The following is a 14942-nucleotide window of genomic DNA, read 5'->3' as shown; positions in this document are numbered from 1 at the left end:
GTGATCAAGGGAGATTCCGGGTGGGGGAAAGGTTCATCATTTCAATATACACCAAAGGGCGCATAACTCAATTAGATTTGAGGTTTTACAACAATGGTTGATTTAATATCTGGATGTAGAAGCTGCTGCTAAGCTGTACTGGGGCTCCAGAGAGGGTTTTACAGTTGGGTAGTGCGAAGTGCGAGTCAGAAGTGCGAGCTCGCAGAGTAGCTGGTCCTTTCTTACAGACTCCTTTAAAAAATGTGATCATTTCCCCCCTAGGAGTGGTACCCAAGAAGTCATCTGGGGAGTATCGCTTGATTCATCACTAATCTTGGCCAGAGGGTCAGTACATCAATGCCTTTATTTTTCCATCAGATGCCAGTGTGTCTTATGCTTCAGTTGATGATGCTTTGAAGTTGGTGAGATTAGTGGGGGCTGGTGCTGAATTGGCAGAGTGATATTCAATCGGCATTTCGTCTCTTTCCTATACACCCTTCTGATTTTGAACTATTGGTTATGTTTTTTAATGGTGCTTTCTATGTGGATAAGATCCTCCCCATGGGTTGTTCTATTTTCTGTGCCCTTTTCGAGACGTTTAGCACTTTTCTACAAGGGTGCTTCAGCCAATTTAGTGGGCATACCATGGTCTGCCATTATTTGGACGATTTTATGTTCATTGGTTCTGGTCATATTAATCAGTGTAGTTTGGCTTTACAAAATTTTCAACTATTGGCTCAGGATCTGGGTGTCCCTTTAGCCCCAGAGAAAACGGAGTTCCCTGCACAAGATTAACCTTTTTAGGTATGGAGATTGACACAATGGATATGATGGCAAGATTGCCTGCAGAAAAAGTACAATAGTCTTTTTTGCTAACTGTCATTGATCAGACAAAGTTAGAGCTCAGACAAGTTCAGCGTTTGTTGGGTTATTTGAACTTTGCATGTAGAGTGGTCAGGGCTGGCAGGACTTTTTGCAGGCGTCTGGGTATGTCCATGTCAGGGGCTTGTCATCCTCATCACAAGGTCAGGATTTCCAAGGCGGTCAGGGAAGATCTATACATCTGGCTGCAGTTCTTAGAGGAATTTAACGGTGTGTCTCTATTCTTTGTTGATGAGAAAATGTTGTGGCAGATTCAACTCTTTTCAGATGAGTCAAGTGAAAAGGGTTTTGGCTTGTTCTGGGATGGTCGGTGGTGCGTCGAACGTTGGCCTTCTCACGGGTTACAGCAGGGGAGTAGCATTGGCTTTTTGGAACTTTTTCCTTTGATTGTGGCTCTTTTTGTCTGGGGAAAGGACTTTGAAGATCGATCTGTTCTCTTTCATGTTGATAACAAGGCGGTTGTAGATTTAATCAACAAACAGAAAGCGAAAGATTTGAGAGTTTTGCGCCTTTTACGGGCATTCATGTTACAGAGTCTAAAAATGAATATTGTATTTAAGGCTAGACATGTTCCTGGTACGAATAATTCCATAGCAGACGCTTTATCTCGCTTTCATTGGCAGAAGTTTCACAGTTTGGCACTAGGGGGAGTCCTCACCAAGACATCAATCCCTCAGAGCGTTTGGGAGCTTGGGGTGTGAGGATTGTCGAGCTAGTGTAAAAATCGTTAGCTCCCTCCACCAGAAGAAACTATCACCAGGCTTAGTTGGAGTTTTTAAGTTATGCCAACCTTGATTTTCATTTCGGAATGGTGGCCAATAATGAAACATTTATTTTGGGTTTTGTAATGCATTTGGTAAACAAGGGTTTATCACACACCACTAGGGCAGGAAAGTTAGCTGGTATTTCCTTTTATGGGCAGTTTTGGTGGGGATACGACCCAGTTGAAGGTATTCTGGTTAGGAAAGTTCTAAAGGGTCTCAGCAGAGAGCGGAAGCATACTTCTTTTTTAAGGGAACCAGTAACTTTTGAGTTATTACAGTTGATTTTGGTGCAGTTACCTTTCTGTTGCTATGATGAGTGGGAAGTTTGTCGTTTTCGGTTATGCATGACTTGGCTCTTTTTTAGGGCTTGTAGGATTTCTGAGTTATTGGGCTTACGGGGTCTTTCTGGCATTTGTAGCCATGAGATTTTCTATCAAGAACAAAAACTTAGGATCTGGTTGAGAGCTTCTAAAACAGATCAGTTAGGTAAAGGCACCTGGATACACTTAAACAGGAGCGGGGTGGAGGGATGTTGTCCAGTTGGGGAGTGGTAGGTTTTTACCAATCCTGTTTGCTTCAAGTCTGGCGTAATATTTTGTCACATGGATGGATCTAAGATTACTAGTTCTCACCTGCTAGCAATATTAAGGAAGGCTCTGGTTAGGTTGGGAAAAGACCCCCTCTTGTTTGGAACTCATTCATTTCGTATTGGTGCTGCTACTGAAGCAGCAAGGTTGTGTTGGGCATGGATTGACATTCAGCTGAGGTGGAAATCATCATGTTGTGCTCGTTACGTTAGAAAATGAATTTTTTCTGTTTTCTATTTGCAAATTTGTTTTTTCATTTAGGTTGTGTGCAGGGCCCTTTGTCAAAGAAAATGAACACCTGGATAGTGGGCTATTCATTCATAAAATGGGCAGCGGTTTTTGCAGAACAGCAAATTTATGGCAGATCCCTGGGACTTCCAAGTGCCAGACACGAAGTTTTATGGAAGGGCAAGAGTGGTATGCGGTGGGCGGGTTTGTTTCCTATGTTAACTGAACTTTTTTCCTCTTGGGGTCCTCCTGATATGTTGGTCATTCATTTGGGGGGAAATAACTTAGTGTCTCTATCAGGTTTGATGCTTATTAAACAGATGAAGCTGGACCTCGCCGTCATCAAGAAAAATTGCTCAGGCATGTGCTTGATTTGGACAGAATGTATTTTCAGGAAAAATTGGAGGGGGGCTAGGAGTCATGCTGCAGTTGAAAAGGCCAAACGGAAACTCAATCAGAACATGACGGTATTTTGTCAAGCAATGGGGATTAAAGTGTTGTTCAATTACAACATTACAAAAGCCAAAGGGCATTTATTTAGAGACAATGGTGTTCACTTATCTCAGCTGGGTCAGGCCTATTATCTGATGGAACTTAGGGATATGCTCGCAAATTTATGGAATGAGAATTTATGGGGCAATCATTCTTTATAATGTTTTTTCCTTTTCAGCAAGTTGCATGGTGGGGACAGGAAAACTCTTCGGTTTTCCTGGGTGGTGCTTTTGGGGGGTGGAAAGTCTGGAGCAGCCTTATCCATCCCTCAGGGGACCCGGGGGGGGGGGGAGATATAACGCAGGGCAGGGGAAGTGAAAAATGGGGTTTGCAATTACATGGGGTTGTTTCAAGGAAATTCGAATGAGCTGTTTGGGGACAAGTTTCGCAAAAGGTTGGGGGTTTTATCAGATAATTTAAGATATTTATGATGTCAAGTTCTTTGCAAGTTGTTGTTTTGAAAGAATTAAGAAATGTACCTGTCTTAATAAAGTGGCCTTTTTTGCTATGACAGAAGTAGTGGCTTGTGATTATTGTGCGATGGGAAACCAGGGGGAGCATGGCATGAGCCGGTCTCCTTCTGGGCTTTTTCACGCAAGTGGAGAGGGCCACGACAGGTGATTGGTTTAGTATAGCGGAGGGGTGGGCTTGTAGGTAGCCTATATGCAGGGGTGGTTTGGCGGGAAGGCGCTCATTGTGGCGTCAGTACCCAAAGGGGTAGGAGGATTTTCGCTGACCCACCCAATCTTATATAAAAAAAAAAAATTGCCACTCTAAGACAGGTAATGTATTTCACACATTTATTTGTATGTAGGCGCTTTTGGGGGTGGAAAGTCTGGAGCGGCCTTATCCTTTCTTCAGGGAGCCGGAGAATAACAGAGGGGAGGGGAAGTTGTAGTGAAGACAAAGACAGGTATTTGTCGATGTCTTTATTGTAATTAACAAGACGAGAAGAAACAGGCAAGCGCCAGGTAGCACGGCTTCCAGCCCCAGGCACCAACTCCAACTGAGTGCCTGAGGTTGGAACCCACAGAATACAATAGCGTGTTCCATGTCTCGCACTGCTCACGAGACATAAAAGGAATACAACATCATGGACAATTGAAATATACTAAAATAACAACTGCAGAAATAAAGGCGACACAACGCATCCCCCCTCCTAGGAACAGGCAAAAGGTAGGGCTAATTAAAAAGGAGTGAAGGAATGTAGGGGAAAGGTGTACGGGTACAAAAGAGGAAGGAAGAAGGGAAGGAAGCATAAAATAGGAATACATCAGAATAAATATTAAATTAATCAAACATATTAAGTTCCATCACATATTCCTTTAGCCATGCTGGAAGGACTCTCTTCCTCTTGTTGCAGTCACTCATAACCGTACTAGAGTTTGTAGGTTCAACAGACTGTTTAGCATTATTGCCAGTACTCAAAGACCCTTCCCCTCTCTTCAAAGAAGAAGTAGATGTGCCCATGGTGATGTTAGTGGTGGAAGGATTAGGGTCATTTATGAGACCATCATGAGTGATTTCAGAAGCTCGGTATCCATCAGAGCCCAAATGAGATTGTAAAGCACTATTTTCAAAACAATCTTCCACCCATTCAACATTTGAAGGACATTCATGCTCCTGTGTGCCTTCTATACAATGATGATTAAAATCAATAGCGACATTCTTAAGGTTCCATTCTCTACCATCACTGAGTCTAATGGAATTTCGTAAGACCTCCACCACTTGTTGTGGTGTATCAAATTTACTTCCACCTTTGGGAATCTTCATTGGTTTTTTGATGCGAACCCAGTCACCCACCTTAATAGAAACTTATTTTGTGCCATGACGTGCATCATAATATCTTTTCTCTTAGTATATACCAATTCTAGATCATTTTTCACATCAGTAGGGGACCACTGTTGTACTTTGCCTTTCAGAAACCAACCAGGGTTGAACTTACATCTGGGTGTCCTTCCCCTCATCATGATAAAAGGGGACAACCCAGTTGCGGTCTGTGTAGTGATCCTGTAAGCCCACACCGCTTTCTGTATTTCCAGTTTCCAATCCAACCTCTTACTCATAGCCGCTTGAATTACGCCTTTAATCACTCTATTGAACCGTTCCACAGTGCCATTGCCACTGGGATTATATAATGATGTAGTTTTGTGTTTCACCCCACACTTTCCAAAATAGTCCTTGGCCATGTTTGACAAAAATTGTACACCATTGTCACTCAACACGCACACAGGTAGCCCTTCCCACACAAATATTTTGTCCAAAAATGCTAAGACCACCTGGGTGTTTACATTTTCTACAATTTCAACAATGGGCCACTTAGAGAAAAGATCAATCACAACTAGGCCATACTCCTTTGAATCCCCCACAGGTCCAAAAATGTCAACAACAATGGTCTCCCAAGGAAGACTAGGAATTAACCCCTCACTCATCGGAGGTCTCAAAGTTTTTAAAGACTTATCAGCAGAGCAGCAAACCGAGCACTCTTTCCCAAAGCTTTCCACGTCTTTATCGATCCCAGGCCACCAAAAGATGCCTTTAACAACCAATTTAGTCCTAATGATCCTAAAGTGGCCCTCATGACACAAATGTAACACCTTATTGCGTAAAGTCTTAGAAGGAATGATCCTGTCACCTCTCATTAACACGTCATTGTCCAGGGACAGTTCCATACGAATGTCCCAAAAAGCTTTTAAAACCGCACTAATGTTGTTTTTCCTAGGCCATCCTTTGCAGATGTAAGTGGAAACCACTTCTAAATCACTGTCTTTATGTTGTTCATCAACCCACTCAGCTTTGGTGATGGCTGGTGTACCAGAATCATAAATATAGGCTATACTGAAATCTCCCCAGGGGTCATCCACACATTCTTCCAGAGGAATGGGTAACCTAGACAAACAATCGGCAACCACATTGTCTTTGCCTGGTACGTAAATTATCTTGTAAATATAGTCTTTCATCCTCATGGATATCCTAGCTAACCTTGCTGAAGCCCCCACACTGCCTTCAGTGGTCAGAATGCGTACCAAGGGTCGATGGTCCGTGCGAACAACCACAAGCTTGTCCCATACAAAGGCACGAAAATGCTCTAGGGCCCAAGCACAAGCCAGTGCTTCCCTTTCAATGATAGGGTACTTGCTTTCTGCAGAGGATAAGGCTCTCGAGGCAAATAATTTTTTTTTTTTCCTTACCATCTCTCCCTTTTTGTGAAAGAACTGCACCCATTCCTTTGTCACTAGCATCTGTAGTTAACAAGCACTCTAAATTGGGGTCAAAGCTACTCAGAGCGTTCACACATTGTAAATCCCCCTTAATCAAAGTAAATTCTTTCTCACACTCATCCGACCAATCAAACTTCACGCTCTTCTTAAGAAGAGAACGTATATTGTAAATCTTGGCAGCAAAATTTGGTATAAATTTAGCGCAATATTCTGCCATACCTAGAAAAGATCGAACTTCTTCTTTAGAAGTGGGTGATCCATGAATAGTGTTTATAAGTGAAGGTTTTGGTTTGACCCCTTCTTCCCTTATGATGTGTCCAAGGTATGAAACACTTCTTTGTACGAACAACATTTGGAGAGTTCAACAGTCAAACCAGCCACTTGCAGTGTCCCCAGCACTTTGTTTAAAACCGAATCATGCTGCTCTTTCCCACCCGCAGCAATTAAGATATCTTCTTGAAAAAAACTTACACCCTCCATTTCAGCAAAAAGCTTGTGCATCAAATGCTGAAATACACCAGCGGCCGACGCAAGGCCAAAAGTCATATGCCTAAACTGGTAACACCCAAAAGGCATAATGAAGTCTGTGAGCTTCCTTGACTCTGGTTCAAGCATGACCTGATGATAAGCTGTGGAAAGGTCTATGGTAGAAAACCAGGTTGTGCCCCTTAGAGAAGAAACCATCTCATTAATTCTTGGCTGGGGAAATCTCTCAATAATTATGTTATTGTTGAGATGGCGCAAATCAATGCATAAACTGATTTTTCCGTTGGGTTTCCGTGAGACCACAACCGGAGAAATCCATTCCAAAGTGTCTGTCTCTTCGATCACCCCCTTAGATAATAAACCTTGTAGTTCTTTGTTAACTTCATCTCTTATTAACATAGGAATGTTTCTCACCTTATGCACTTTCGGTTCAGCATCCTTTTTAAGTACAATCCTGTGTTCAAATCCCTTAAGTGCCCCTAATTCCTTCCCAAAGACACCTGGAAATGTATTCATAAGACTCTCCTACTTTAGTCGTCACATCCATTATAAGTACTTGTTCTTCACTTTTAGGATCCAGCATGATGTGCAAAGTTTTCTGATCAAACCAGCCCAGGACAGAAGGTCCAAGTTTGGCAACATATAGTTTACCTCTGGCTGACCTTCCTTTAAACAGAAAGGTGAGCCAGCTGAACCCCAACATATCTATTTTTTCTCCAGTAAAACTTACCTGGTTTATATCAGAAGCCTCCAAATGATACCCAATTTTGCCCACAAACTTTGTCTTCCATACTTCTTCACTTACAATAGTGTATGGTGATCCTGAGTCGGCATAGACATTTACAGTAACACCACCTAAGGATATCTTGCATATAGGTTTACCTTTCAAAGAATCCTCACTAATATTCAAAAGATAATTTCCTTGTAAATTCTTAATACAACTCTCTTCCACATCATGGTCCTCCACTGTGCCTTCCTCATCATTACATACATACTTCACATTATTCCTCCTACGGCACATTTTGCTAAAATGGCCTAGAAGACCACATATACCACACTTTTTTAAAGCGGGCATAGTTTGCTGAACGCTAAGTGTTCTTTACTGTCACATCGATAGCATCTTCTCTCCTCTGCTTTCATGTCTCTACCCGTATTCCAATGGGGTTGACTAACCCAACGTCCCGAAGCTTTTATAGTTTGGGTTTTATCTTGTAATTTAAAAACACCCCCAGAAGCTTTTACAGTTTCTTTCTCTGATTCTTTGATTACGGTTGTGCATCTTCCAGACATTTCAGACTTCCTCATTATAGCTAAAACATCCTCTAGTGGTGCTTCTCCATTCACCCATAAACGATCTTGTATAGGTGAATTGTTATTATGCATGACTAGCTGGTCACGTATCAAATCATTGTGTCGATCTCCAAACTTGCAGTCTATTGCTAATTTCTTTAGATCGTCCAGCCACTCATCTACCATGTCTTCCTTATTTTGCTTCCTCTGGAAAAAGGCATGTCTTATAACTCCTATGTATACTTTAGGAGCAAAATATCTATCCATGTCTTTGAGTGCACATTGAAAGACATCTAAAGCAGCATCACTAATTTTTGAGATACGAGAATATGTCTTTAACCCAACAGGGTCCAAAGAGTGGAGAAGAATTCTTTTTTTCTGTTCCGGTTTCATTTTCCCAGCCTCATCAATAGCACAAGTATAGTTCACAAAATACTCTTTCCATTCTAACCACACTATGTTCGGTTGAGAACCAACAGCCCAAAAGGGATGAGGGGAACTGATGGTAAACTTCTGTTGTGCCATATCTTGTTCTGCCCTTACAGCACTTTGATCTCCTTCATCCATAAGTAGAATGTGAATAAGTGTGAAAGAGAGAGAAGGATTCAGATAATAATGAAGATGTCCAGGCAAAGGGGAACTACTCAATTTGCACAAAATATAAACAGAAAAGAAAAAAAAAATTCCACTTCAATAAAAGTAGTCTGGTCGTGTCCCGACTCTCTCACCTGTTTCAGTTCAGTAATGCGCAAGAAAATGCTCCCAATAACGATCCCGCGTTGCAAGAATTGTATTCAAGCTCCGACCCTGTTACGAGCTTAACTAACCTCTTGTTTATTAATACGATTATATTGAAGGATTCAAAATGCCTGCTACGCAAGGTCACGCAGCGTGACCTTGCATGATGACATCACCTATTATACGCTGTAATTGCGCATGCTCCGTGACATCATTAAGATACCGCTTCAAGACTGGAACACTGCCGCTGCTCGGAAGATGCAGCCGATGGCGGTTTCCCCAACGGTCACAATTTCGATCACAAGGTATCCCAAAAAAAAAATGTCTACCTCACCAAAGTCTTCAATTTAATGATGTCCACGCGTAGTTTGTCCGAGATCATCGGCGCGTTTGGTGGTTCCACAAAATATTTCACCAAGTTTCGATAATAGGCTGCATACAATGACGAGTCCACCAAATGATCGATTTGTAGATCGGTGGTTTCGTTTCTGTGATTCGCGCCCATTGTAGTGAAGACAAAGGCAGGTATTTGACGAAGTCTTCATTGTAATTAACAAGACGAGAAGAAACAGGCAAGTGCCAGGTAGCACGGCTTCCAGCCCCAGGCACCAACTCCAACTGAGTGCCTGAGGTTGGAACCCAAAGAATACAATAGTGTGTTCTATGTCTCGACCTGCTCACGAGACATAAAATGAATACAACATCATGGACAATTGAAATATACCAAAATAACAACTGCAGAAATAAACGCGACACAACAGAAGTGAAAAATAGGGTTTGCAATTACATGGGGTTATTTCAAGGAAATTCGATTGAGCTGTTTGGGGACAAGTTTTGCAAAAGGTTGGGGGTTTTATGAGATAATTTAATATATTTATGATGTCAAGTTCTTTGCAAGTTGTTGTTTTGAAAGATTTAAGAAATGTACCTGTCTTAATAAAGTGGCCTTTTTAGGTCTCGGCTAGCGAAGGCTGCGCTTGCGCAGTCTCGCTCACGAGATTTAATGACTTGGAGAAGAGGGGCTTGAACCCGCCCCTCTTCTCCCCTGTTCTCCATTGGCTGGCCTCTTGAATGCTGGCCAGCCATTGGAGAAGAGGTCAGTCATTCCGATCAGGCCCCGTCCTTTTCGGATCGGGGGCGTGTTTTTTGCAAGAAGTCTCATTCTCTCCTCCAGCCAATGCCTGGAGGAGAGAAAAGACAAACACGCCCCCGAATCCGAAAATGCAGCTGCCTTTCTCCGAGGCATTTCTGCTGTGCCTCGGCGAAAGGCGGTGGTGTCCAGTATCAGGTTCGTGCAGCTCGCAGCTTCCTCCTTGTTTACTGTGCAAGGACGTCCGACTCGGAGACTCCAGTTTCGCTTTAGGTTGTATTGAATAAAACATGCTATGGCTGCTGCTGCTGATATTGCCTCCCGGGCCGAGCTGCGCCGTTCCCAGTTCTATATCTCCTTGTTTATCGGCGGACTGCCTATTTGAGATCTTGTTTAACCAGTCACACGGCTCCATGACCTCAATCCGGCACAGCCTATCCCCCACACAAAAATCCCCCGTTACACATGCGCTTTACAGTGGCTTCAGCTCGTAGTAACTTTGTTTACTCACCACACCGTTGACCAGGAATTCGAATAGTTTGCTTTTGGTGGCCTTGCGGGCCCCTCCGGAGACCTCCTCTGCGGCCATACTTTCCTCCCTAGTCTTCTTGGCTCGGAGGCTCTCCGTTCTCCATGTACTCCCCCTTCTCTCCCTACTTTCAGCCCGGCAGGGTCTCTCACACTTGTGTGCGAGGAAGGGGGGCGGCGGGGGTCCCTCAGGGTGATTCAGACAGCCCACTCCGCTGGACTCATCGCCACATTCCTCTTCCTCCACTGATTACAAGGACGGCTGCCAAGCGAGAGAGCTCAGGGGAGGGGTAGTGTTAAAAGTGGCTATGCTGAGCAGTGCAGCTTAGGACACCGTGAGGGGGTATATAAAGACGGAGGGGAAATAGTACATATTTACATAGCATGGTCTTGATGTGAAAAGCGATACAGTCATGGTGCGGCCTTAGAGTGGACAGAGGGAGCTTCGTGAATGGGCTGCGAGGGACAGGAGGGCAGGGCAGAGAGATGGCTGTCGGATGCCAAGAGCAGCTGAGACGGCAGCAGCTGGAGGAATGGGGAACCGAGAGGCCAAGGCAGCGAGCCACTCACCCCTCTCGGCGTGCCTTCGGCCGTCATCTTGAGAGCTTCAAGTACTGATGGGACTGAGCATGGAAGGAATCAGGACATACTCGACTTGCCTAAGGCCACTAACAAAACATTGGAGGCTAACTGGTTGGTACCAAAGGGCACTTTATTTCCATCCCAATGTATAGTTTTGTAAAGGGCTAGGGCGGTTAGAAAATTGCTTCGCAGCAAGCGCAGACTCGAGAACCAAGTGGTGGCATAGCCTACTAACAGCAAATCAACTGGATGTGGCTTAAAGGCTAGAGTGGCTGACTTTTGACTTTGAAGCTGGGGAACCAGGTTTGAGTCTGGAGGGAGTTTCACACATCCTGTGATTCTCGGCAAATCACTTAATCTCCTTGTGCCTAGAAATGAATGTGTCCGTCTGTATGCTGCTGGTGCTCCTGTACAGTGCTCGGATACCTTAGAGTCGAGTTTGCACTATATAAAACTGCAAAAAAAAAAAAAAACTGCTGTTGGCAGCCAAATCTAGTGTTGAATAAAATGGCTGGGAGGTGGGGCATGTGTAATAAGCACGACAGTATCGTGGTAAGTTCTTTAAGGTTTATTAAGTTCATAGAAAACACTCCACCCGTAGCATGAGCGCCCGCTCACATAGACGTCCAGACGGCAACTGACCTAATACCATCGGAACGCCCGTGAGTCGAACGCCATGCCCCGAGCTGTATTCAAAAGAACACCAATACATTACCAACATCACCTAGCAGCATCGCGCGCCTAACACTCTACCCGGCGCGCGATACCAAATACCCCATACTACAGCATGCTACAGGGGGCTAGGATAGGTAACTTTAAGCACTCTGGCTTGGGCTCCTGTGATGTACATCTGACACAGGGGAGTAGTTTAGTCAATATTAATACCAGGGTGCAAGTCTGAAATTTCTGTACCCAAGTAAAAAAAAACAAGCATTTACAATGCAATGGTCTCGGCATTGGTAAAGTTAGAGCTATTGGCATTGCTCGACATTATTTTTGTTTATATTTTTTGTTTTTAAAACATTTAAAGAAACGGCATTGTCATGAGCAATGCCAATAGCTCTAACTTTAACAATGCCAAGACCGTTGCATTGTAAATGCTTGTTTGCTATGACAGAAGTAGTGGCTTGTGATTATTGCGCGATTATTGGTGTAAAAGGGAGATGTATGTTTTAGGGTGTTTCGCCAGAGGTTATGTAAAGGGAATGTTCTCTGTAATGGTTTTCTAGGTAGTGGTAGAATGTGGAATGTTGTTGCTAAGGTGACGAATCTGGGGTTCCACCGTGAGTCAGTTAAGGGGAGTTGGCGATGGCCACTGGAGTCGTGTGCTGTTCTTTATTAACCACTGAAGAATAAGGCCTGCTGTGGTGTCCGTTCATCACAGCAAGTGTACACACAGTATAGCAGGCTGATGAGCCCATAATATATGGTAAACGCAGAACTACAATGCACCGGAATGAGGATTAAAATGTCCCATACCGCCAAAGGAGTTACACGCAATAGCAATTGTCATTGGCTGCAACAGCCTCTACCAAAAGTGCCCAGCCCTGAAGTCTAATGGGTCAAGTACAGCCAGTGCACGGGATCGCCGCCGAGAAAGGATATCTACATTTGTAGTCCTTTCCCTCAAAGCTGAACGGGACTTAACGGACCCAGCCCCGCCCCTTCGTCTGTGCTTACGCTGTTGCTAGTTTTTTCGTGTGTACAATAGTCCTTTGACTATGTCCAGTGAGGATCCTTCCCATCGATTTATACTTTGAAGCTAGGCAACCAGATCCAAGTCTCGCGTTGCTTCGAAAAAGTTCCCACGCCTTGAGAATGCCCTCTCTCTCTTTTGCACTTTGTGCCCGCACGAGCAGGCGCGCATGCGTAGAAGCAAGTGTCTGCCTTTTGGCCTGTCGTGTCTCTCTCCCGTCTGAGCGTCTGTCGCTTGGTTTCTCGGGGGAAGGGTAGCATCTCGCGAGACTTGGAGTTTTTGCGAGAGTTTGTTGAAGATGGCGCCTGTTGTGACAGGGTAAGTCTGGGATTCGGGGCTTTGGAGAACGGATTGGGTTTTGGTAGTGACCGATAGTTGAGACCTTGAATGAGTGGTTACAGCATTCGCACTCCTTGCTCCATGCCTATCAACTTTATGCGCAGCTTCGGTTTACGTACAACTCGGGTTAGATCGCAGTGCGTGTCCCGGGGAGGAGAAGTCTCTGCTCGGGCTTTGCTCAAGAGTGCGTTTAGCTGCATTTCTCATAACCATGGCTGTTGCTTTGTTATTGCTGTCTGTTTCTGCCGATAGCTCCCCATCTTTGTGCAATAAAGTGATTCTGGTCTAACACACAGTGAGCGACTCTCCCATCATATACTGCTGCCACAGCCATCTCTTTGCCAAATGGCCCCTCCACTAATCCTCTTTCTAGTTCCCCTCTGTTTCTCTCCCCAGTGGAGTTCCTAATTTCACGGATTCCAGTAAAGCTCCTTTATGCCCTATGTTCCAGTGAGGGTCCCCCATTCCTCTCCGTCCAATGGGACACGCCCCTGCCCCAACTTCCAACGAGACCATCTCCACTCACCTTCTTCAGTGGGGTCTTCCTCTGTTCCTTGCCGTACAATGGGATCTTTCTACATGCTTTTCCTTACAGTGGCGTTCCCCTCTGCCACTACACCTGTTGGCATCTCCTCTGGCGTTCCTAGCTGTGGGAGCCCCCCTTTGGTGCTCATTACCATGGGGGCGCTATAGTGCTGGCCTTTGCTCAGATAGTACGCTGTGCAAAACAGAATTTGCTCCACCGATCTGTCATCTTTAATTAGTCAGTGTGTTGGGAGAAGCGTTCATTTGTGTTGCTTCTTGCTGCGGGGAGGCCCTCGGGCGCTCCTTGGTTCGGGAGTTGCCCCCTTCCAGCAATCGTCCACATCTGGACTTTTCCCGTCACCCACCGCCATCACACCAGCTGTCTGGTGCCAGGCTTTCCTTGTACCACCTGCCCCTAGCTATCTACTGTTGGGCTTTTCCAGTTGCAGGAACTTTTCCTGTCATCTGAGCTGCTGTGCTTTTCCTGTCACCCTAAACCGTGAGTTAATTGGCTTTTCTCGTTGCCCTGAGCTGTCGGTTGCTGGGCTTTTCCAGTTGCCCTGAGCTGTCGGTTGCTGGGCTTTTCCAGTTGCCCCGAGCCGTCGGTTGCTGGGCTTTCCCCGTTGCCCCGAACCGTCGGTATCTGGGCTTTTCTAGTTGCGCTGAACCAGTCGGTTGCTGGGCTTTTCCCGTCGCCCGAGCCGTCGGTTGCTGGGCTTTTCCTGTCGCTCTGAGCCGTCGGTTGCTGGGTTTTCCCCGTTGCCCGAGCCGTCGGTTGCTGGGTTTTCCCCGTTGCCCCGAGCCGTCGGTTGCTGGGTTTTCCCCGTTGCCCCGAGCCGTCGGTTGCTGGGTTTTCCCCGTCGCCCCGAGCCGTCGGTTGCTGGGTTTTCCCCGTCGCCCCGAGCCGTCGGTTGCTGGGTTTTCCCCGTCGCCCCGAGCCGTCGGTTGCTGGGTTTTCCCCGTCGCCCCGAGCCGTCGGTTGCTGGGTTTTCCCCGTCGGCCCGAGCCGTCGGTTGCTGGGTTTTCCCCGTCACCCCGAGCCGTCGGTTGCTGGGTTTTCCCCGTTGCCCCGAGCCGTCGGTTGCTGGGTTTTCCCCGTCGCCCCGAGCCGTCGGTTGCTGGGTTTTCCCCGTCGCCCCGAGCCGTCGGTTGCTGGGTTTTCCCCGTTGCCCCGAGCCGTCGGTTGCTGGGTTTTCCCCGTTGCCCCGAGCCGTCGGTTGCTGGGTTTTCCCCGTTGCCCCGAGCCGTCGGTTGCTGGGTTTTCCCCGTTGCCCCGAGCCGTCGGTTGCTGGGTTTTCCCCGTCGCCCCGAGCCGTCGGTTGCTGGGTTTTCTCCGTCCAAGTTATTTGGAGAGGAGCCACATAATGAGGAATAGGAGCCAATACACTCCCATCAGTGGCATTCTTTTTTTCACTCTTATGCTTGTATATATGTGTGTATATGGTATTTTTATAGTGCGAGCCCAGCATAAGGCTGCATAAACTCAATGAGTAAGAGGAGATGTAGCTGTGTTGT

The 14942-nt window shown here is 45.7% G+C and overlaps 1 protein-coding gene and 1 long non-coding RNA gene across 2 annotated transcripts in view; one reads left to right on the top strand and one right to left on the bottom strand.

The window, feature by feature from the left end:
- The window catches only part of LOC146862936 (uncharacterized), a 32376-nt gene extending 23630 nt beyond the window's left edge, over positions 1-8746 (bottom strand). The window contains exon 1 of the long non-coding RNA XR_014978533.1: positions 8658-8746. This is a non-coding gene — a long non-coding RNA (uncharacterized LOC146862936). The remainder of the gene's footprint in view (positions 1-8657) is intronic.
- A 3959-nt stretch (positions 8747-12705) lies between these two features.
- RBPJ (recombination signal binding protein for immunoglobulin kappa J region) overlaps positions 12706-14942 on the top strand; it is a 237082-nt gene continuing 234845 nt past the window's right edge. The window contains exon 1 of the mRNA XM_085642306.1: positions 12706-12881. Coding sequence (XP_085498432.1) covers positions 12862-12881 — 20 coding nt within the window. The 5' untranslated portion in view covers positions 12706-12861. The remainder of the gene's footprint in view (positions 12882-14942) is intronic.

This window comes from Triturus cristatus, chromosome 2_2 (genome assembly GCF_964204655.1).
Source record: "Triturus cristatus chromosome 2_2, aTriCri1.1, whole genome shotgun sequence".
Classification (NCBI taxonomy): domain Eukaryota; kingdom Metazoa; phylum Chordata; class Amphibia; order Caudata; family Salamandridae; genus Triturus; species Triturus cristatus.
The sequence above is the reverse complement of the archived record's forward strand: the minus strand, read 5'-3'. Positions and strand labels throughout refer to the sequence as shown.